The sequence below is a fragment of the Oncorhynchus mykiss genome, chromosome 28 (assembly GCF_013265735.2).
Source record: "Oncorhynchus mykiss isolate Arlee chromosome 28, USDA_OmykA_1.1, whole genome shotgun sequence".
Taxonomy (NCBI): Eukaryota; Metazoa; Chordata; class Actinopteri; order Salmoniformes; family Salmonidae; genus Oncorhynchus; species Oncorhynchus mykiss.
This window is the reverse complement of record NC_048592.1, coordinates 1894367-1918867: the sequence shown is the minus strand read 5'-3', so window position 1 is coordinate 1918867 and position 24501 is coordinate 1894367. Positions and strand designations below refer to the sequence as shown.

Sequence of the window (24501 nt, the reverse complement as noted above, 5' to 3'; positions counted from 1 at the left end):
ATGTGTTAGCTAGTTGTGCGAGACATTTTAAATAAAAAAATGTTTTTAAATGTGTGCATGCTTTTCTCTTCTGAGAAACAGCTGATTCAAAGGGGATGTGGTGGATTTTACTTCACTTCTGCGCTAGGTCCTGGTAGGATTATTTTGTGCATCCTCTGCTGAACTAAGTAATAGAGGAGGGAAGCATACTCTCCTGTTCACCTGCTAACGAATTGACAATCATCTACAACTCGACCACATCGGTTTCCGGGTCACAGAGGAGAGGACGGCGGAAGAGTCGAGGAGAGGACCGACTGTTTCCCCAATTGAGAATCTCCCCTAGATTCCTTGCGTCCTCTCTTCGTCTCATCCTCCAATGTCTTTTCAGGAAAAGGTCAGAGCGGAGGAACCACAGATCTTCTACCCAAATGTGATTTTGAAAAAGTGGAGGGAGAATGTGTGTTTTGAGATTCGCTCAAATGAATAGAAACTAACAATCTATTTGGATTTGGGGATTTGTTGTTTATTTACTATTTATTTTATCACAAAGAAAGTCTTCGAAATGCAGACTAGAATTTCTGTATATAAACTGTACACAAAAGCAAGGCACTATACATTCAACATTCAAGTGTTTTTCACAAAGAATTCCATGCCTTTAAAAATACAACTGTTTGTCATTTCTCAGGTACCTGTAAAGGTTAGATGTCATTATGACAGCCCCAGGCAGGTACCATATTTGAGAACGCAAAACAAAAAAGGTACATACTTGGCATGTTTACACCTTTTGACAAGAAACAAAACCCCACTCCTACTGACAGATATTACACAGTACTTTCAAGTTGAATACATTGTCCTTCTACCAGATTTTTTTTTTTTTACATAAATACAAATTCTTCTAAATACTTCACAAACACACACACACACACACAACAGTTAAAACATCACACACAGAGACCACATCAGTGTGTATGTCCATGGTATGAAACTCTGCCCTCCATTGTTCTTTTATCTGTTAAACCCTGATGAAGGCTACCAACCAATTTAAACCTGTTGGTTTATTTCAACAATAAACCAGCCTTTTTATCAACTTCCACTGTCCTCGAAGAGTTGCTGAATTTCCTCTTCACTTCATATGGCATGAGCGGTGTCATAATAAGTGGAGACTTGTAGTACAGTTTGAAGCAGAGAGAGTGAGTGCAGGTCCTGCTTTGTACAGTACCTGATAAAGCCACTCTCATACAAGGTGCTTAGCAGAATTTTCATTTTCCTACATAGTTACATAACTGAAAGATAAAAACAATATGCTACATGACGCTAGCACACCTCAGCAGATCCCCCCCCCCCCCCCTGTGACCCACTCAAAGAAGCTGTCCCTGAGAGTGTGTTCAGCAGAGGAAACTGGTGAGGGGTGGATATCTCATAATAATGACTGGAATTGTAACAAACACTTGGAAACCATGAGTTTGATACCTTTCCAATGATTCCATTCAATTGAAATTATGAGCCCATCCACTGATTTTAAAGTACCACCAGCCACTACTGGGGTTCAGTCACACCGCTGGGAAGGAAGTGCTGAGGGGGACAGCTTGGTGGCCTCCATGTCAACAGTCTCTGTGTCCTCTCTCTCTCCACAACCAACCTGATGAAGGCTAGGAGCCAAAACACGTTGGTTATAACAATAAAGCAGCATTTTTATCAACTTCCACTGTCGTCCAAGACTTGCTGAATTTAATTTCTCTCCACACTCCTCATCAGCTTAGCTTTACACTAAAACAGTCCTTTGGCTTTCTTTAAGTTCACTTGCTTCCACCCTGGTAATCCTTCGTACTCCTCTCTCTTCATGTCCAATGCTTTCTGCAAAGGGGAAAGAAACAGCTCCAATTATTACACTGAGGAAGAAACTCCATATGTCACCCAGGGTGGTCAATATATAGTCACATTGGCTGAATTCAAAACAATGTAATGTCAAATAATGAACCGTCATTGATTATCATGCTCTGGCCTCAGCAAAGTTCAAAGTCAAATACGTTTTACACAGAAGTACACACTTAGAAAAAAAGGATATATTAGAAGTTACTAAAAGGGTTCTTCGGCTGTCCCCACAGGAAAACCCAGCTAGATCCCTTTTGGGTTCCATGCAAAACCCTTTCCACAGAGGGTTCTACATGGAATCGAAAAGAGTTCCACCTGGAACCAAAAAGGGTTCTCCTATGGGGACAACCGAAGAACCCTTTTTCCCCAATTCTGTAGTAAACCGCCTGAGCCCATGCTACAAAGACGTGAAGTGATCCACTGTTCTCCACCTTGCTGTGGAGAAAGAAAGAAAATACAGGTGGAGTGGAGGGGTGCAGGTGGAGAAGGCAAGCAGGACACCCCAGAGGAAGAGGGAAAAGAAGAGTGAACAAGCGTGGTCAGAGGTTATTACAGTGAGTGAAGATGCCGTGTGCTTGAAGACCAGTATAATCACCAGTGCTCATTTATCATAGTCTGTGTCATAAATAACTCACCTTACCTGAATCCCCTAGAACCCAGCCTGAAAGGTGAGAGGAGAAGTTAGCCTGGACTAAGAGTTTATTACAGCGCTATTAGACATGAAAGTAATGACGGTAAGATAATCACAAATTACATCAGTAGGTATCAACCATCTCAGGGTAGGAGTGCTGATGTAGGATCTCTGTCCATGTAATCTTATTCGTTGTGATCTAAAAGGCTAAACTGATCCTAGATCACCACTCTGAAATGCTTGGTATCTGTGCCATTGGCATGCTACAGACCAAAGACCAAGCATCTCTCCGGGCCCTCTGTCCTCATTGTAACCATGGTCACACTATTTGAGGAGGGGAGTTGACGCCCAAGGAGAGCGAGAACTCATTTCCTGAGTACACAGAGTGAGCTCCGACACTGCAACCACTCTGTCCTCCTCCTGTGTGTGTGTGTGTGTGTGTGTGTGTGTGTGTGTGTTGAATTCTGTAAATAGAGAAACACAAATGGAGAGGACCTCTCTCTTGTTGAATGGTGGGAGGGAAGAGGAGTGCACCCAGATTGAGGTAATGTGTGAAATGGAGGGTGACCTGACTGGGCCAGTCTGTCTCCATCGCCAATGGCATCCTAGTCCCTATATGGTTCACTACTTTAGGCCAGATACAGCTCTTATTCCAAGCCGCAGCTAGGAAGCAAGGTGCTGCTTCTCACATGTTCTGCTTTTGTGTTGAGCTTCTTATCTGTGGAAATCCCTTTGACCTTTTCATCCATCACACAGCGGGGATCACACACACCTCACACGAACGCACACACACACACACACACTGGTTTATGTTTAACATGGACATACTGCATGCATCAGATATCAACATGACTATACAATGCATTGATTTCAACAAAACAACATTTAGAAATATTTCCCAGACAAATATTTAGCCTAGTCCTGGACAAAAAGCTTTCTCAATTAAGATTAGTTTTTTTAGTCTGGGACTAGGCCTACACCTTTGTCTGGGAAACCAGCCCATTTAGTCTTAAATCAAGGTTTACTTTTCTCACAGGGTGTGTTGGTGCTGAATGGTGAGAGGGGTGGTCTCACCACATTGTGTATTTAATACAAACTGCAGCTGGACTCCTTTAATCTGTTAATATCAACTATTTCAGAGAGGGTTTGCAGTTAGATAAAAAAAAAAAAACATTGAACTTAAACTCACTTCAAAGTCCTGGTCTGATAGGTAGATCTCCAGGCGGAGGGGGTCGACGCCCCCAGGTAGGGGACGTGCCAGCAGCTCAGCCAGGGGATAGGTGTTCTGGCACAGCCTGGCCAGCACATCTTCCACCAGGATGATCTGGTTACACACCTCTGCCTCCTGACACACACACACACACACATTGTTATGGTCCCAAGAAAAAGAACATAAGAGCACTGCACACGTGTGTGTGTGTATGGCCAGAGTATGTGTGTGTAATGTACAAGGGGGCTGGCAGATCACTGTGTGTGGCGTATAACCCACCCTCTCAGTGATCTCTGCGATGTCCTCTCTGTGCTCCCAGCTGGGAAACATGTTGGTAAATGTGAGAGGCTCCAGACCAGCATGGATCAGGTACGACTTCTGAGGCTTCTTCTCATTCTTCTCTATAGGTGGAAGTCAACCCATTTAGGATGCGGCCCCAAAGGCACCCTATTCCCTATATAGTGTACTACTTTTGACCATAGCCCCGAGGACATCAAAACTAGGGCACTATTTATGGAATGGGATGCAATTTGGGACACACTTCAGTAACAAATCGTAACTAGAGAGACATGCCCTTAGTGAAAAGCTTTGCACGTTAACAGTACAACGAAACTCAATGGTCTTGAAAGATAAACACCATGTATGCCCTTCTTTAAATTTAACCAAGAGATACCAGAGGTCAGAGATGACATCGTATTTAAAGAGTAATATCACACTGATGTCAAACAGATGACATCATCACATTCTACCTCTGCAGTACCGCAGCACTGTTTCCATGGCGCACTTCCTGTCCATGTCCCATCGTATCCTGGCGGAGCCGGGGCTCTCGCTGTCCTGGGGCCACCAGCCCTGCCACAGGTACACCTCATGGAAGTTATCCACCAGGAACAACGCTACAGGAAGAGAAAGTCATTTTAGATCAGCTATTTCCAATAGTAAGGCCACAGTGAGAGCAGAGGGACGGTTGATTCCTCAAGATGAATGTGGACCTAACTTTACGGTACTACTGGTGGGAACAATCAAACAAACAGGCTCTGACATTTGATTGCAAGTAAATCAACCTTAAACAGACCTAATCGCCTTCCAAGGCTGATATACAGTATTTGTGTTGTGTTGTACGGTATGGTATTGTATTGTAGGACTCACCAGGCTGGGAGGCTTGGTACAGGTCCTCCTGAAGGAAGGGCAGAGAGCTGACCAAGTCTGGAACTCTGGAGGGGTGGTAGAACTCTGTGGCTACAAACTCCCCTGAAGAACTGCTCAGCTGGAACAGCCGAGGGGTGAAGTTAAATTTACCCGGATCTGAAACAAACAAATAAGAAGAGTAAGTCAGAAGTATGATGAATAACTGGAGTGCTCTTGTGAATGAGGAATTTCACTGCAATTGTGTGTGTGTGTGTGTAACAGTACTATATGTACCTTGCAACATACAGTCGTAGGCCTTCCTGTCTTTCCTACCGACCGCATCCCAGAATCCAGTGGGCTCTGATCCCTCGTCACACTCGGTGATGGTCACCTTACTGCTGCTATGGAGCCCCGCCTCCAACGGACATCTAACAGACAACACATGGTTCATATCCTCCACATACAATATACAGGTTGTCCCCCAAATTGCACTCTATTCCCCATATAAGTGCCCTATGGGCCCTTGTCAAAAGTAGTACACTATTTTGGGCATAGGGTGCCATTTGGGACGCAAGCATCCCATATTACACATTTCATGACTAGGGACAAGAGTTTTTCCTGGTCAACTACTTGGCATAGTTATCAAGAAAAATAATAGGACCTGGAAGAAGTAGTGCACTATTTTGGCAATATGGTGCCATTTGAGGTGGAGACTCACTGTTCTTTGACCTTCTGTGCGGTGGTGAGGCCCACCAGGCGAGTGCGTTGCTGGGCCTTGCAGCCGTGCCACAGGTAAATGAGGGCCTTGTTGACATTCAGGAGGATCATGGAGCTCCTGGAGCGCAGGCTGCTGCAGTGACACACTACCTCCAGGAGGTGGCCCTCTACAGGGACATCCCCTCGCACGCAGTACAGACGCCACTCAGCTGGAATACATTAGAATAATAGTCAGGAGACCTCCCCTCTCACACAGTACAGACGCCAATCAGCTGGTAACAGACAGACACGCACGGTCAGTATGATACATACACCGGTACTACTGCTCCTGATCACAGACACACAGGTACACAGTCAGAAGCCCCTCTAACATGGCACACATTCACAAATATGGTTGCACAATTCCTGTAACTTTCCAACCAGGATTTCTGGGAAACCTGGGAATTTGGGGAAAGTTCTTGGAATTGTGTAACTCCATTCACACCACAGCGCTCCTACTAATACAGTAGAGCTGCATCTAACTGCTTAACCAACTCTTCTGAGGGCTATGACGTCATACTGCTAACCAGAAGAGATCCCTACTCTGTGTGTTCTCCTCTTCCTCCTCTCTCTTCCCACAGTGTATGATCATCCCCCCGTTGAAACACTGGAGGAAACAAGGGAGCTCCTTCCCCTGCTGTACCTGGACCTGTTGGGGGAGAGACAGAGGGACAACGCTCACCCAGGTCATATGTATCTAGGGCTGCTCTCAGATCAGTGACAGTAGATACATGTATGCATGGATTTAGACTCCATCCAAAATGACACCCTTTTCCCTATATAATGCACTACAAAAGTGTATTTTCTATATAGTGCTCTCTGGTATGGGGGCTTAGTTTAAAAGGAGTGCACTATATAGGGAATAGGGTGCCATTTGAGATGTATTTACAGGTTGACAGTACCTGTGCCCCTCTCTCCTCATCCAGCTCCACTGTCATCAGTGCCGACGTTCCTTTCTCGCTCACGGTGGAGTTCCGTCCCTGCCAGAAGAAGTAGCAGCACTTTTCTTTGCCAGGGCCCGCGCTCCTCAGCTCCGGGTTCTGCCTCCTCCCAACTGCTGCGCTCACCATGTACTTCCACTTCACAACGTACGCGTCCCCCTCATGGAACTGGCCTATACTCTGCTTGGGTAGCCGGCTGAAATAAGAAGAATATCGATTTGATTTATATAGCATTTTTCCACTGTGCATTGCACTTTAAATAGTAAGGACAACAATAGAAATTGTGGTAGACTTTATTGTGCTTTTAATCCTAGATCATTTTAATGTATGTATTGTTGTACTCTAATGGCCGAGGTAGCTCTATTCGTAATTTAAAATATGTCAAATAAAGTTCATTGATTTTTTGGGGAAACTGACCTGTAGTCAAACTCCAGGATGTGCCAGACATCCACCGACACCGTGCTGATCTCTAGAGTCCTCATCCTGTCCTCTCCTTCTATAGAGCCGTGGCCTCGGCCCACGTTCATCCCATCCAGCACAGTGCTGACTGCTGTCTGGAGTACAGGCAGCATCAATGCTGCATCATACGGCCTGCACTCCCGCCCCGGCGTCTCCTGAGAGAGAAAGAGAGAGGGAGATAGGAAGGGGTGTAGAGAGAGAGAGAGAGTGTCATTCAGAAAACTCTTGGCACATGGGGTCTGATGAAAACAGATAGCGAAAGAAGTATGAAAGAGAGAGAGAGAGAAGGCAGAGAGAAAGAAGCAAAGACAGAGAGTGAAAGAGAAAGATCAGGAATGAGAGAGAGAAGGAGAGAGTCAGGAGGACATACCTTCTGCTCACTGACTTGCTCATTGGTGTTCTTTGGTTGTGGTTTCTTAGTGTCTGCCCAGTCCAGGAACTTCTCTTTGAACAGGGTAGTCTCATTGTGCTCGGTCAGCCTGCCGAATATGGCCCAGTCAGGACGCCCCTGGCCCTTTCTGTAGACACACACACACGCACGCACGCACAGAACAAGAGAGTGAGAGCACAGGCTTTAGCCTATACAAAAAAAAATCTAGGACAAACAGTCCCTGAGGTGATGATTTGTGTGTGTGTGTGTGTGTGTGTGTGTGAGTGAGAGAGAGAGTCTGCGCGTTTGTGTGTTGGTTGCCTGCCTGGGTATGAGTGTATTGCATCCTCCAGGGTCTAGAGGGTTGATGTCACAGCAGGTGTAGTCAAAGGTTCCGTTCCACAGGTGTTTAGCCAGCTGGAAGGCTACTTTCCTCTGGGCCAGAGTCACCTCCTTACCGTGCCACACATACACCTCACTGCCAAAGTCAAACACCAACACCTGCAGGGGGGCACAAAAACAACAGTGTGCCAGTGTGGCATCGGAATGGGCACAGAGCAACAGCTAGGGCACAATGATGGCCATTCCGGTAAACATTTGGTTGCAATAATATGAAGTTCATTGATAGCAGAGGAGGCTGGTGGGAGGAGCTATAGGAGGACGGGCTCATTGTAATGGCTGGAATGGAATTAATGGAGTCAAACTACGTCCAACACACGGAAACCAGAGCCATATATTTAGAGAGTTAGGACCATAGAATTGGGAATTAATTGAATAGGATTTCCATGGTTAGGACCATAGATTTAGGAATTTGAATACTAGCATGGACATTAACCTTCTAATGATGGGATAAAGGTCAGTCATTTTGGTCAGGGCGTTGGTCAACCATGGTTTGCCAGTGCTGTGATAAGATAATGTCTAAAATAATGAAGTTGAATCATTTATCTGCACTGTATGTTTGTTATCTAGCTAGCCAGCCGGTTTTAGAGGAAGGATTCCCTTAATTAAAACAATGAAGTCAATCCACAGCCACACACTGGCTGAAATCAGCTGATGACGGGACTTAGACAAGTTGTACATGCAACAAGTAGTGGTGTTGTATCCTACAAGAGCACTCACAGCTTTCCAAGGAAACTCAAATTAAAACATGTCAGTTTACATATATTTTAGAGGCTATTTATACAGAAAATGTGTATAAAACCCGTATATATTAGAATTATCAGACAATATTTTCGGTTGACGATCATTCGATTACATCATTTCTGATATATCACATGCCTTACTTGACCAGTCCAATCACGTACCTCTTTGGACTCCAGCAGTGTGCTGTGAGGAACCTTCCCCCACTGGTCGTCATCAGGAACCAGCTTGTCATCCAGCAGACGGAAGATACAGTTTGTCTCCACTATGGCACTCTCAAACAGCTCATCCTCCTCCGGTGGCCCGGCAGCTGTAGGAGGACACACAGGCACATTACATATCAAGATAAAGGCTTCTGATGACTTGTAGCTACATCTTTTCAATGAACTTAGGACCCAATTCTCCACCCTTTCCCAAAGTGTGCACTTGCACACTTCCCATCATGATTTAACAAATGGTAGAAACTCCATCTGCTTTTCAAATCAAAGTGTGCAAGTACACATTTTTGGAGGTGGAGAATTGTGACACGGCCATGGCCTCGGATGCTGTTGCTTACACTGGTAGGTTTGCTCTCCTCTCAGGATCTTCCAGAACTCTGTGGCCGCAGGGCTCTGGGGGTTGACCCCCTCCTCGATGGTCTGAATCTGGCTCGCTCTGCAGCCCAGATCCTTCTTTGTCTGGATGAACAATGCCAGCTCAGAAGCCTAGAGTACGAGAGAGATACACACAACAACAGAGAAAATGTCACTAACGGAAATACATACACTGTACATGTCAATACTGTACATACAGTACAATACCAATCCTGTCAGCCCTGAAAGGGGCTTAGGTCAGCATTAGATTTACTTGCAAAGGCCAATGTTAGAGCCTGCTAGTTTTGTCCTACGAGTAGTATTTTATGTTATAATGATGAGGCATTGTTCATCTTGAGAGATCAAGGGTCTCCATGCTCTAACTGTGGGCGCACTGTAGTTCGATGTCTGCCTAATGATACCCAAGTTGATATCAGTTCAAAATACTGTAGCTAGTATAATAAATATCAGGGTTGAAAAAAACGATGTAGCCTAGGGGAATCAAGCTAAAGTCACTGTGTGTTTGAAACTGTCTACTATACACAAACAGGACACTGTCCATGGGGAATGGGAGCTGCTGTAGGAACAGATGGGGCAGCTCTCGCTTCTACAATGAGAGAACAGCACAAATGAACGGTGTTGTCTGTGGCTGAATCCCAAAGAGGACCCTATTTCCATTGAACTGCACTACTTTTGACCAGGGCCAATAGGATATCACAGAACATATGTCTACTACAACAGAAAAACACGACAACACATCACCAGCTGTTGCCTGTGTGGGAGACATTAAAGGCCATCCACATTGGCCTGCACCCTAAAATAACCCCCAAGCTTTTAAATCACAAATTATAGCTAACCCAACCCTAGAGGACTGGGATTAACACACAAGACATTTCCCTAATCCTGGAAGTCGTTTTTCAACACTGACACAGTTGGAGAGACGAGGACTCACTTTGGCTTTCTCGCCCATGCCCACACATAGACACACAGACACACAGACATACGCATAGTCAGGAAACAGGGACTCACTTTGGCTTTCTCGCCCATCTCACACAGTCATGCCCACACACACACAAACACACAGACATACACACACACACACAGACATACAGACATACGCATAGTCAGGAAACAGGGACTCACTTTGCCTTTCTCGCCCATCTCACACAGTCATGCCCACACACACAAACACACAGACATACACACACACAGACATACGCATAATCAGGAAACAGGGACTCACTTTGGCTTTCTCGATGACATTAGCAAACTCTCCCATCCAAACAAAGCAGTGTTGAGGAGTAACCAGGAGGAAGCAGTCGCCACTGTTCAGGGTCGAGGCTCTGGGCTCCACTAGTCTGGTCTGGACGTGACGGCGGCCTGGGTAGATAAGAGAGAGGGTGAGATTGTGTCTGAAATGGCACCCTATTCCCAATATACAGTAGTGCACTACATGGCACCATATTCCCTGACAAAAGCTTCAAGGGAATAAGGGCCCATAGGGCTCTGATCAAAAGTAGTGCACTACAGCATATAGGGAATAGGGTAACATTTTTAGACTCAGGATACAATTCTTTCTCTGTCATGATCTGAGCAACTTATTTTAGTCTAGAGAGAGGACACTGTCACATCTGCACAGGAAATCACATTCTTGATTTGGTGTGAGAATGTGTGTGCAACCACATGTTTAACTATCCCAACTTTCCAACTCTAATCCATTTCCTCCTTATCTTTCCCCTTTGCATGACTGGCCCTAATATCTTGTGCTCTCTAGCAGGTTGAACACACACACACACACACACACACACACAGAGGTTAGCAGACAACACAGGACCACAGGACCCTGTCTGCGTCTCAAATGGCATCCTATTTCCTAAAAGTGCACTACTTTTGACCAGAGCCATATAGGCCGTGGTAAAAAGAACTGAACTATGAAGGGAATAGGGTGCCGTTTGGGTGCAACATCCTACTTCAATGACACAGAGTTATCCAGGAATAACTTCATTTGTTCTCTTTACCTGTCCTCACCTGTCTCCATTCAGGAACTACCTGGCTGTGGAATATTCTCTGTCCTGTTCATATTTTCCTATGACATTGGTCAATGTCAAAATAAATGCTGGTCTTGAATTGATACAGCTCACCTCAAAACCAAAGTTTGTCAGACGTTTTAAGACGTTAATAGTGGGTTGCGATGATAATAAATCCCATGCTATCTGTACTGTGGATCAAGCTATATGCCTCAATCCCAAAATGAATGGGAAAGAAACTAAAGACACATCTAGGTCATATTCATTAGGAATGAAACGAAAGAAAACTGACAGAAACAGGGAGTTACTGTATCTACATTTTGAAGCAATGTGCACTAATGAATAGAGCTCAGTAACGCAGTAGACATCTCACCTTTGACCTGCATCAGCATGACGTTCTTGTACGGCACAGCGCTGTTGTTGGACATCTGCTCTGAGATGTTGACGCTCCTCAGACTCACATTGCTGAAGTTCTCCTTACTGGCCAGTCCAGCTAGGGCCGCGTCCGAGTACTCCGAAGTCTTATTCACTACAACTCACAGGACAAGGAGCGTGTGAGGGCTAGACGCTCTGTGTGAAACACACACACCACACCACACACACACACACACACACACTCACACTCATACTCACACTCACACTCACTCTTCTCATCCTTGATCCTCTTGCTCTCTATGAGGCCGATGTTGAGTCTCTGCTCAGTGTACTCGTGTCTGATGTCCTCCCTGGCCGCCAGCATCTTCAGAGGGTTCTTAGACGACTGGACGTTCCTAGACGGTCTCACTGCTCGTTTGTGCTGCGCTATGGCTGAGGTCAACCTGCATAGGGCAGGAAGAGAGGGGGCGAGGGAGAAAGGGACAGGAAGAGGGGCAGAGAGGAACTAGTGAAACTCCATGCAATGGAGCTACACCCAATGCCACATGTCTGCTCCAACCAAAGTAGGCTTGCAGAAATCCTGTAACTCCAGAATTCCTCCTGATTCCAGGAATATTCCAACCAGGAGTTCTGGAAAATGTTTAGGAAAGTTAACAGAATGTTGCAACCCTAGAGCAAAGACATCATTATTTGGTAAATGATTTGCTTACTTGGGCGCCTGAGTGCCGAAGATGGCATCAAAGTCCTCGTCGATCTCGATCCTGCTGGGCATGCGTGGGAAGTCAGCTACGTGACGGTAGAACTTGGAGAAGATCTCATCGTCCATCCTCATCACCTCCTTCACAGCCTTCTCTGTCACGGTCAGAGTGGTCTCCTGAAGACCTGCCACTAGGGGGAAACACAGTAAAGTGAGCCTTGTCCAAGCCAGGGCAGCCCATCTGCTCCCTCTCTGTCACGGTCAGAGTGGTCTCCTGAAGACCTGCCACTAGGGGGAAACACAGTAAAAGTCCAATCACTACTGTAAATGACTACTGTAACAGACTTTACGATGCTTAATCAACAGAATAGCTTCCTTCCTCACAAGCCCACACCCTTGAAACATCTTTAGCCAGTTACGCCACTGAAAAGCATTTGATGGCATGGGTAGAGGCAACTGATAAACTATTAGCACCAACCTTTACTGTTCAGACGTCCCAAAAATGTCTCCAATTTATCCAGCTTTTTATCCGACTCCAAGTTCATCTCTGGTCTGGCTTCAATTTCTGGTGGATAAAACATCAGATCAAGACAACAGAGTTACAAATATTCCTGACAGATATCGTATGGTCATGTTGTGATTGTATGTTTTCATAGGATCGTGATTAGGGTTAAACAATTCTGGTAACGTTCTCCAAATCTCGGTTGGAAGATTCCTTGAATCAGGAGGAAATAAGCAGGAAATCCATGTATCCTCCGACCAGAACTTCAGAACAATTTGGGGAAAGTAATTGGAATTCTGCAATCCTACATTGCATCTGTCATTAAGTGTATGACTGACCCTCCTGCGGTTTGATGACAGGCACGTTGCTCTTGAGTTTGGTGGAGACAGGAGACAGGATGGGGCTGATGGCTGAAGAGGCTGCCAGACCTGCAAACACAACCACACACACACTCTGAGAGGAAAGAAAATCATACTATCCTCTATGGTCCAGAAACCTTTGTGATTTCACTTGCTTTTATAATCTTACTCCAAACAGCGAATCAATTTCTCATCCTTTGTTGTGCAATATGGGGGCCCTGAAAAAAAAAAAAAAAAACCCTATACATCTTTTTAGAAACAGCAAAGATCTCAGAATAGTGATGCAGGTCTTTAGATGTTGTACAAATGAAGCTGTGTCATTCTGAACTTTATCCGCAACGTTATATTCACTACTTTTGTGCGACTCGAGCAGTTTCCCCTAACCAGCTGTGCCATTCTCCGTGTAGCCTGCTGCTCCAGGTAACTGCCAAAATAAAGGAAACGCCAACATAAAGTGTCTTAATAGGGCTTTGGGGCACCACGAGACACCAGAACAGTTTCAATGCGCCTTGGCATATATTGTACAAATGTCTGGAACTTCCTGTGTGGAAGCACCTGCTTTCAATATTCTTTGAATCCTTCATTTTCTCAAGTTTTCCTTTATTTTGGCAGGTATCACTCGAGTTTCAACAAAATTGAATAGAACCTTGCGGATAAAGTTAGAAATGGCACAATTTCATGTGTACAACATTTAAAGATCTGCATGTTTTTTCAGTGGCCCCACACTGCACAACGAGGATGAGAAAAGTGAAAAAAAAGGTGTCTGAACCCTTCTAGAACATGCCATTTACATCAAAAATAGAGATTTGGTTTTCTAAAAGAAAACCTCTCGTTTAATATATTTTGGTGTGTAGTTGTTGTGATCATCTCATACGTTGTTATTTATGGTGCCTATTAATTCCCCTTGTGAAATAAATAGTTTTGATATTATTATTAAAAAAATTGATGTAGTTGGGTAGCCTCAGTGGACTTGCACATGCTTTGGTTTGGCTGGCACCCGAACTCCACTAGGCAAAACAAACAGGTGATCTCGTGTAACATTATAAATTTAGTCGCCCCTATCCGGGCTCGAATCAGGGACCCTCTGCACACATCAACAACAGTCACCCACGAAGCATCGTTACCCATCGCTCCACAAAAGCCGCGGCCCTTGCAGAGCAAGGGGAACGACTACTTTAAGGTCTCAAAGTGAGTGACGTCACCGATTGAAACGCTATTAGCGCGCACCACCGCTAACTAGCTAGCCATATCACATCGGTTACACTAGCATACATTCGACCTTCACTTGAAAAACGAGAAAAAAGCTGCAATAGTACAGTTCGTCCACCTTGAGACACCGTAGCCAGTATAAACTTCCTCAAAATACTCAGATTTAATCTAAGACAACTCCAGAAATCTGTAATTAATTTAGACGTTTTTGCCCAGGAGATCTTAGACGCGCAATTTTACATCTAACTAGGATGTTTGGTGCAGTATTTCTCAAGTGAAAAAAATTACATGAAAACGAGTCGTCTATCGTTGACAATGACAACCTACACTTAATTGAAGATTCCCTACTGTTGCCCAACCACCGACAAAGGTGTGTAGACTTTGGCTTACGAACTTCGGCTTGCCTCGAGAACATATTTTGTGTGCACGAACAGCTGACCATCAGTGGGCCATGCTCTGACCTTTCTTGACCATGCATGCAGCCATAGTGTACTGACCTTTCTTGACCATGCATGCAGCCACAGTGTACTGACCTTTCTTGACCATGCGTGCAGCCACAGTGTACTAACCTTTCTTGACCATGCATGCAGCCACAGTGTACTAACCTTTCTTGACCATGCGTGCAGCCACAGTGTACTAACCTTTCTTGACCATGCGTGCAGCCACAGTGTACTAACCTTTCTTGACCATGCGTGCAGCCACAGTGTACTAACCTTTCTTGACCATGCGTGCAGCCACGGTGTACTGGGTGGAGTCGTTGGCCACCCCCTTGCCTTTAGACACCCAGGACTCCTCCCGTGTGGAGATCATCTGCTTCCTCTCCTCTATGGACATCTGAGCCTGGTTCTCCATCTCCTCTCCCATCCTCTGAACACACACAGTTACACACTGTTACCTACTGGTTAGTACAGGGTTTCACATAGGGTTAAATGCTGTACAGTAAGGTCACCAGTGATGTAATAGTATAACGTTGATCACCGTTCGTTGTGACTAAAGTAATGCTCCCTGTACTTTAAATGCATTTTTTCAGCAAAAGGTGGGTAAATGCTCACGCAAACTAAAAAAGGTGCGTAAACAGTGTTTACCCTCCACTACACCACTGAAGGTCACTGTACCACTCTGATAATATGAGAACCAAAAAAAAAAAAAGTGGAAATCAGTAGTGGCTGGTGAACGGAGGATGAGTCATAGCCATTAGGCTGGAATTGTATCAAACACGTAAAAACCATGCCGTTCCAACAATTCCGTCCATCCTCCGACCTAAAAGTGACACCAGCCACAACTGCTCTGATTATATGAGGACAGAACCACAAAACCTTGGAAATGATAGCCACAAAGTACAGTAGCTTTGTCTTTGTAGGACTATCCCATAGAAGTGTAATACTACTCATACACACCAAACAAAGAGACAGAGTACAGTAAGATAAGTAGCAATATGGGGAGGGGTTCAAATCATTAACGTAACCAAATGAGATTTTAGTGAACAGGGAAAAGACAGACCTTTCAATGACATGCATGAAGGGATAATGGAAGACCACCGGCTGAGTCTTAAATGACACCCTAATCCCTATATAATGCCCTACTTTCGACCAGGCCCCATAGGATTCTGGTCAAAAGTAGTTCCCTAAATACGGGATAGGTGACCAGAGCCCTATTATGTGCCCTGGTCAAAAGTAGTGCACTACATAAGGAATGGGGTGCAATTTGAGACACAACCCAAGATTCCAGTACAGGCAGAACAGTGAAACATGGAAGGTCCGGTGCGTGTTCTTACCTGACTATGAAGGTCAATAACTTGGCACTTATGGCCAAGGGAGATTGGAGGAAAATATGTGGAGGAAAATACAGGCTCCTAAGGACAGAGGTGATTGGATACATGGATAAGAGGAGAAGAGATGTGGAGGGAGGAAATGGAGAGGGATAGGGAAGAAAGTTACAATCAGGCAGACATATACAGAGGAATGCTAGAGAGTAGGGTTGGGCTACCAGGTATATGATCATACTGTATACCGGGGTATTTTGAAGGTATGTAAATCTGGATACCGCCCCAACGCTACTGGAGAAAGGATGCAAAGGAGAGAGACCATACCATTCCAAACCAGAAATTATAATTGTGACAAAGAGACCCAGAGCGAGATACTGAGAGCCACTGAGGGACAACTCACAGAGATTATTTTGGATAAATCAAGTCTGAAGTCATGATGATGTTTCCATGGCTGAAGCAGACTGAGCCGGCGTTCCCCAGTCAAACTTTTATCTGGTTCACAGTGTATTTCTCCCTTTAAAGAGAAACAACATCTCCAGAGCACCATCGCCTGAGCCCCTCACATCCATACACTTCACATGTAATGCAAAGACATGCAACAGAGGAGTCTGGTGAGGGGAGGACGGCTCATAGCAATGGCTGGAATGGAAAAAATGGAACAGTATCCAACTCATGGAAACAATGTCTTTGATGTGTTTGATACCGTTCCATATATTCCGTTCCATCCATTACTATGAGCCCGTCCTCTGATTCAAAGTCCCACCAGCCACCACTGGCGTGCAAGTGTTAAGTGTTTAATCATGAACATATGCAGAGGTGCTTGAATACGAATTAATCGTTAACTGGCCATGCACATTGCAGCTGCTGTAGCTAACACCCATCCCGCAGCTGATTCAAATAACCAACTCATCATGCTTTGATTATTTGAATCAGCTGTGGGGTGCTAGGGCAAAACACTTAACGTAGACACAGGCGGGACCCCAGAACCGAATAAGGGAAACCCTGGTCTAGACAAGCCAGCGACGACTGTCTCAGTGACACAGTCATGAAGAGAGGCCAATTGTTCTGTCACTACTGACTTACAGTGGTCCTTCCTTTACAAGTCGTGGCAAACTGCTGCACAGCCTGCGGAGTGCCGCAGAATTCTATGGCACGTTATTTAAGTGTCAGCCATAGTTGTCGGAATGTCGCAATTTACCACAAACGGTTGCGGCATAACCTCAAAACGTTGAAAGGAAGAACCACTGTATGATGAATGGCTCTCTCCATCACTACTATGCAGTGTGCAGTTCAAAAGGCAAACATTTTGAGGCGGAAAACAAGCAGTGACTGGCAGCAACGTAGCAACAAACACATCGCATCGCATCTCTGAACACTGTAGCGTAGCTATATTGACTTCAAACCAAGCAAAAGTGCAAGAAGTTCAATCGAAAGCTTAGAAAAAGAAGCAGTCAAGTCCATCACCAGCATCCCCTAACACAGCCACAAACCATCAGAGGTAGGATAGCATCCGACCACAGCAACTGAAGAGTAGTGAACGGCAACACTGAAGAGCAGTGAACAACAACACTGAAGAGCAGTGAACAACAACACTGAAGAGCAGTGAACAACAACACTGAAGAGCAGTGAACAACAACACTGAAGAGCAGTGAACAACAACACTGAAGAGCAGTGAACAACAACACTGAAGAGCAGTGAACAACAACACTGAAGAGTAGTGAACAACAACACTGAAGAGTAGTGAACAACAACACTGAAGAGCAGTGAACAACAACACTGAAGAGTAGTGAACAACAACACTGAAGAGCAGTGAACAACAACACTGAAGAGCAGTGAACAACAACACTGAAGAGTAGTGAACAACAACACTGAAGAGCAGTGAACAACAACACTGAAGAGTAGTGAACAACAACACTGAAGAGCAGTGAACAACAACACTGAAGAGCAGTGAACAACAACACTGAAGAGCAGTGAACAACAACACTGAAGAGTAGTGAACAACAACACTGAAGAGCAGTGAACAACAACACTGAAGAGCAGTGAACAACAACACTGAAGAGCAGTGAACAACAACACTGAAGAGCAGTGAACAACAACACTGAAGAGTAGTGAACAACTAGAGTAGCACATTTCTGGTAATTTGCCCAAAATGTCCAGGTTTTCCAAGGAGGGAATAAGTAGGAAAATCAGGGAATTCTTCAGCTGGGATTTCTGGAAAACCTGGGAATTTGGGGAACGTTCAACCCTCATCAGACCACAGCAACACTGAACAGCAGTGAACAACAGAACAGAACAGAAGAGTCAAAGAAGCAGCAGGTCACACACAGAGCTCAGTGGACCACCGTTGGCACTGGGGCACAGCACTGTCGTCAGGCCTTACCCACAGCTGGTCAGACACAGTGACAGCAGCGAACTCATCAATAACCATCCCTTCCTCCTGAAGACAGGGGAAACACAGAACACGTTCAAAGGGAGAAGGCTAGTTCTAGGCTAGCCTAGTAGAAAATGTGCCAAACAAGACAGAAATGTTGGCTTATCAAATATTGCGTGACATATATTTTGGAATCTTGGCTGGTAGAATGTCACCTTGGCTAGTAGAAATTGTGGTCTGCTAGCCAAACTGGCCAGTGCCCAAAATCTTTCAATTACAACCCTAGCCTCAACCCATTACTGTTGCTACTGTAACATGAGGCTTAGAAGAAGTGTGATCAACGGGAGGATTTAACATGAAGTATTAAGTACACAAACAGACAGGATTTGACCCAGATTACAGCACAATGGGGTGCATCATTAACAGAAAGGAGGGGCGATTCAATTATTCCAAGAAGTCCGTGTCTCTGTTTTAGATATAAACTGAATATGCTCAGTTAAACCAGAATTTTTGTGAAGTGGCATAGGGTAGACTAATTCATTAATTCAACGTAAAACTGTACAGTAAAAAGACTGTACATTAAATAATACATATAATCACATGCCATTCTGTAACCATATCGTCAAATTACATATTGGTGGCATTAGCACTAGTTTAAGTGAAACTCAATCTTCAATCAGAGTGAGCAATTTTGACTTGCTCTTGTCCCAGTGTAAAGTAGAAAAGAGATTTCTCCAAGGCCCCAGATTGCTAATTCCACAGGGAGACTGGCCCATATGTTCCATGCAGGGCTGTGTTGGCCCCAGGCACTGGTCCCAAATAGCACCCTATTCCCTATATAGTGCACTTCTTTTGATCAAGGTCCATAGGGCTGTGGTCAAACTATGGTCAAAAGAAGGGCACAATAGGGAGCCAATTGGGATAAAGGGGGCACCAGCCCACTAAGCTGAGCTGATCTCACACTGGAGCAGATGGGGCTGATGAATGGCAAGGGGGAAATGAAAGGCACCCTCACATAAAGACCACGAGAGGCCCCTTTAAAATGGCAACCAGGAAGAGTGCCCTAATGAGACTACTAAAAATTGTAAGCACAACAAATGTGTAGCATGTCACAAAACGGATGACGTTGTGCACAAAAAACAGGGACCACTTTTGGAAGGTGAGCATCACTTTCATGAACAAAAAGTTTGAGAGTGCATCTTTAACTTTAAGTATAACAAAAACAATGAGCACACGAACGGTGTGAATGCATCTAAATCCACCTTACTGTAATCATTTAGTACTGCATGGGTAACGGGTTGAGTAATGATGGTTCAGTATGACAAAGTCTGGGTTGTTGAAACACATTTCATTCATTATCATATGATCTCAATAGACATTTTGTGAGGTGTGGCGATGCTGCTTGTTGTACTGTTGTAGTCATAGTGCAGTACAGTGAATCTCCACCGAGTGTTTTTGTTTGTATCTCTTTGAGCCCAAAATGGGGCTTCTCTTTCAAGATTCAATTTGGAGGTCCAGCTGTGTGTAGTCTCACCTTCTTCTTGTAGGTCTGCTCTGCCTCCCATCCCTGTCCTTGTACTGTGGAGTGTCTCTCAGTCACAGCCACCTTTACCACTTCCTGCTTCTTATTGATCCTGTTCCTCCAGTCCTCTTCACCACTCTTCTTCAACAGGGCCAGCCTGGGCGAAAGAAGGAATGAAAGGAAGAGAGAGAGAGAGGTTAACCTCCTCACCACTCTTCTCCAGCAGGGCCGGCCTGACAGAGACGGGACACATAGGTACATGAAATCTTAAGCTAAAAAGTACATTTTGCATGAACTACATCATCATGCACTTCTATACACAACGCGTCTGTTTGGTGGAAACATACCACTGGAATGCGCATATTTTCTTTTTGCGGATTTTAGAATATTTGCATGAAAATCTGTTGCCAATTGCATGGAAACCGAGCTACTAACAGTCTGACAGGGACAAGATGAGAGCAGTACTGTAGAACAGTAGCTAAATCTACTGAAACAGCTTTTAATCTCTAAGGATGCACCCCAAATGGCACCCTATTTCATTTATAGTTCACTACTTTTTTGGGGGTACGGGGTTGGCAGAGTGGGATTTGGGATGCAGTCAGGTCATAAGTAGTGCAATATATAGGGAACAGAACACGGGTGCCATTTGGGACACTGGGAGACAACCTAAGGATGTCTACAGACTGCAGCCTGATCTCTGTCTCCTACCTCTCCTCTCTCCAGGAACAAAGAGGGAAAATGCACCGTGGCCAGAAATAAATCACTTTCACCTCAAAGAGAGGCAGAAACTTAGATCCCACAAGGACACAGGGGGACTCTGAGGGTGCCCCAAATGGCTGCCTATTCCCTATATGGTGCCCTACTTTTCACCAGAGCCTTATGAAACTAGTGCACTACGAAGGGAATAGACTACCATTTGGGACGCAAGCAGGGGCTTCACCACCGCCTCATTCTGTCTCATATTCTTTACATCGTCACGTTTTTTTACACAGACAACAAGGCGAAAAAAGTTGAAATCTTTGGCAAGGCGCTATGTCGCCTGAATAATACCTGCATCTTTCACAACAGAGAGCCCATTCAGACAATTACAAAATTCCATTAACTTTCCCATAAGTATAGAAATGATGGTTGGAAGATTCCTAGCATCAGAAGGGAATAAGCAGGACATTTGGAATCCTCCAACCAGTATTTCTGGAAACGTACGTACAGTACAACATCCTGCCATGTAACCACCCCCATTTGAACTACAGTTGGAATTGTTACCCAATCACAGAAACCCAGGCACAGACTAACCTTTCTTTGATGGACATCTGTTTGGAGGACATCTCTGAGAGTTCTGTTTCGCTGGGGGAGTGGAGGTCGGAAACACTGTGTCCTGTGATGTGGTCACTGTGGTCCAGAGGCAGGGACTGAGACTTGACCAGCGGCTGAGGGAAGGACGTGGGCTTGGGCAGAGTCTGGGGGGCGGTCTGGGGAGGAGGAGGCTGGGATAAGGACAGGGGTCTGGGTTGAGTGTGAGGGATTAGCTGAGAGTAAGGCTTGGGTAGTGGCTGGGTGAAGCTCCTCTCCCTTTCCTGGGGCTTGGGCTGGGATTGGGCTGGAGGTTCCTGGGTGAAGTGCTGGTGAGGTTTGGAGTATGGCTGGGGCTCAGTTTGTGGGGGTGACTGGGTGAAAGACTGGATCTGCTGCTGTTTCCGCTGGTTACTGGAGGTGTGAGAGACACTCCTGGCCTCTGCCGCTGTTGTCACAGTTCTCAATGACACACTGGTGTGCTCGGTGTCTGTAGACATATAGACAGCCACATACACGCACACAGAAATTGCATTGTAATAAATCCACAGTGTAATCAATACTCACACAGGGGGAGAAGCAGACCCCAATGGCAGCCCTTCATAGCACACATGCACGCATACGCACGTGCGCACACCGCGTACAGACACACATTCGCGACTGCCAAGATCCTGCATACAATCGTCATGATCGGTGTTCAGTTCACACGGTCTCTGATGCTCAGCCTTCGTCTCGAATGTCCGTGCTCATTCATGCACGGACAATTGTTCTCCGTTCCTTTTAGGGTTCCTTTCCATTGTTCTCTACGAGTGTTCTCTCTCTCTCGCATGCTTGAAGAAAAGACGACCCCGCATCCTCTGGACACAATGTTTGCTGACGGTCATCCAGACACACAGACGGATGGGCCAGCTGTGTTACGCTGTCTATCTGCACTGTCTATCTGCCCTACCGGCACGGCGGAGCACAATGCCAATGCGTAAACCAAAGCCTGCAACACTGACATCCATCCATTGACATCCACAAAAACATATCCACACCTCAATCATACTTGATTTCCATTTGGAATCACAATTACAGACAACCTTGTCAGTAAGAGTGGTCCTATATTTGCAGACAAAGGGAGCCGCGGGGACAAATGTATGTACAAATATGCTAATTAGATTCAGCTGAAGCCTTGTCTCTAATCTTCCTGTCTGTCAGATAGCGTCTGTGATGTGATGAGCATTAGGTGTTAAGACAAATCAAACCGCAGACGGAGGCAGTGTGTAGCCAATGGAAAGAGTCATGCAATTAACATGCTGCATAATCCAGGAGACAATAAGATATTTCCCTTGTCCTCATCCCAAATGGTGCCATATTCCCTATATAGTGCACTCTTCTGAATTGAAAAAAACGTCTTGAGTGCATCAACCGTCCGTATAATGAATGCATATAAATATTCCTCTAATCTACATGCATGTTTGTTCAGCATTGGTCAAAGTAGTGTGCTACGTAGGGAATAGGGTGCCTTTTGGGAGGTATACAATGGTCTGTGTTTCCTACCTGAGAGGAGTTCCCTGCTCCTGCTGCTCCGTGTGTTCTCTCTGTCTGCTGTGTGCTGCAGCTCTGTGTGTCTCTCTGAGCTGTGTGTCTCTCCCAGGTAGCTCCCGTGCTCTTCCCTCTCCCGGGTGATGCTGCTGCTACTGCCGTATTTATCTCTGTCTCTGTGCTGCCTGGGCTCCACCAGCAATTCACCCCTCCCGTGCCTCAAAGAGGGAAGCTCGATGGACTCCCGCTGGCTACTGTTGGTGTGCCGTGGCTGGGGCTCTGGGGCTGGGGGCTGATAGTGCTGCTGTCTGCTGTCCCTGTCGGGGGAGTGGAGCCTTCCCTTACTGCTGCTGCCTCCAGCACCACTACTAGCACAGCTCTCCCTCTCCTCTCTGCTGGCCCCTCCTTCCCACACATCCTCCTCCTCCTCTCTCTCTCTGTGGCCAGTGAAGGAGCGACTGGCTCCAGGAGCTCCGCCACTGTCTCCTCCTCTCTCTCCGACTCCTCTACTGTGAGCCTGCTGCTGCGGTTGCTGCTCTGAAAGGGGAGGGCCAGGGGAGTACAGATCTGGTTCAGGGAAACCGGAGGAGTCACCGCCCTTGGTCAGGCTGAAGTACCTGAGAGGGGGGGGGGGGGGGGGAGACACAGAGCGAGAGAAAGAAACACACAGACAGACGACACACACAGACAGACAGACAATTCATGGTTTCAATACCAGTGTGAAGGCTGAATTATTTGACACATAAGGAAACACACACCTCACCCCTCCCCTTTCCTGGGTGGTGGTGGTGGTGGTGGGGTTGTAGGGAACGGCCGTAGATTTTCCAAGGTGGACGTTGCTGCTGCTGGAAGTCGCCGTGGTTACCGTGGCGACCGAGACCTGGGAGGTGACGGCTGCCACGGAGCGGACCAAAGAGGCAGACAGCGGCTCCAGCTTGACCCCTCCTCCTCCATTCTGCAGCTGCAGGAAGTGAGAGGAGGGATGGAGGGAGGGATGAATAAATGAATGAATGGACGGATGAATGGCGGGGGACACGACGGGATAAAGGGATGGAGGGATAAAGGGATGGGGATAAAGGGATGGAGGGATAAAGGGATGGAGGGATAAAGGGATGGAGGGATAAAGGGATGGAGGGATAAAGGGATGGGGATAAAGGGATGGGGATAAAGGGATGGGGATAAAGGGATGGAGGGATAAAGGGATGGAGGGATAAAGGGATGGGGATAAAGGGATGGAGGGATAAAGGGATGGAGGGATAAAGGGATGGGGATAAAGGGATGGGGGATAAAGGGATGGAGGGATAAAGGGATGGGGGATAAAGGGATCGGGGATAAAGGGATGGAGGGATAAAGGGATGGAGGGATAAAGGGATGGAGGGATAAAGGGATGGAGGGATAAAGGGATGGGGGATAAAGGGATGGGGATAAAGGGATGGAGGGATAAAGGGATGGGGGATAAAGGGATGGAGGGATAAAGGGATGGGGATAAAGGGATGGAGGGATAAAGGGATGGAGGGATAAAGGGATGGGGATAAAGGGATGGAGGGATAAAGGGATGGAGGGATAAAGGGATGGAGGGATAAAGGGATGGGGATAAAGGGATGGAGGGATAAAGGGATGGGGAAAAAGGGATGGGAATAAAGGGATGGGGATAAAGGGATGGGGGATAAAGGGATGGAGGGATAAAGGGATGGAGGGATAAAGGGATGGGGGATAAAGGGATGGGGGATAAAGGGATGGAGGGATAAAGGGATGGAGGGATAAAGGGATGGGGGATAAAGGGATGGAGGGATAAAGGGATG

General features: G+C 45.9%; 1 protein-coding gene across 8 annotated transcripts in view; it reads right to left on the bottom strand.

Annotated features, from left to right (window-relative positions):
* Positions 1-480: 480 nt before the first annotated feature.
* LOC110508334 (supervillin) overlaps positions 481-24501 on the bottom strand; it is a 69873-nt gene continuing 45852 nt past the window's right edge. For 6 of the 8 annotated variants that reach the window (XM_036966661.1, XM_036966664.1, XM_036966662.1 and 3 more), the window contains 27 exons: positions 23458-23660; positions 22715-23316; positions 21176-21662; positions 19895-20039; positions 18370-18426; positions 16390-16503; positions 14938-15091; positions 12995-13084; positions 12633-12719; positions 12168-12345; positions 11716-11900; positions 11456-11611; positions 10299-10435; positions 9040-9187; positions 8648-8793; positions 7669-7844; positions 7344-7491; positions 6932-7128; positions 6476-6710; positions 6117-6222; positions 5536-5743; positions 5112-5245; positions 4839-4994; positions 4442-4585; positions 3972-4093; positions 3672-3827; positions 481-1833 (listed from right to left, as the gene is read on the bottom strand). In XM_036966661.1, the coding sequence (XP_036822556.1) occupies positions 1747-1833; positions 3672-3827; positions 3972-4093; positions 4442-4585; positions 4839-4994; positions 5112-5245; positions 5536-5743; positions 6117-6222; positions 6476-6710; positions 6932-7128; positions 7344-7491; positions 7669-7844; positions 8648-8793; positions 9040-9187; positions 10299-10435; positions 11456-11611; positions 11716-11900; positions 12168-12345; positions 12633-12719; positions 12995-13084; positions 14938-15091; positions 16390-16503; positions 18370-18426; positions 19895-20039; positions 21176-21662; positions 22715-23316; positions 23458-23660 (4758 nt within the window). In that variant the 3' untranslated portion in view covers positions 481-1746. Of the gene's footprint in view, positions 1834-3671; positions 3828-3971; positions 4094-4441; positions 4586-4838; positions 4995-5111; positions 5246-5535; positions 5744-6116; positions 6223-6475; positions 6711-6931; positions 7129-7343; positions 7492-7668; positions 7845-8647; positions 8794-9039; positions 9188-10298; positions 10436-11455; positions 11612-11715; positions 11901-12167; positions 12346-12632; positions 12720-12994; positions 13085-14937; positions 15092-15998; positions 16077-16389; positions 16504-18369; positions 18427-19894; positions 20040-21175; positions 21663-22714; positions 23317-23457; positions 23661-24501 lie in introns of all 8 variants that reach the window. The other 2 variants (XM_036966659.1, XM_036966667.1) reach the window with 2 other exon arrangements.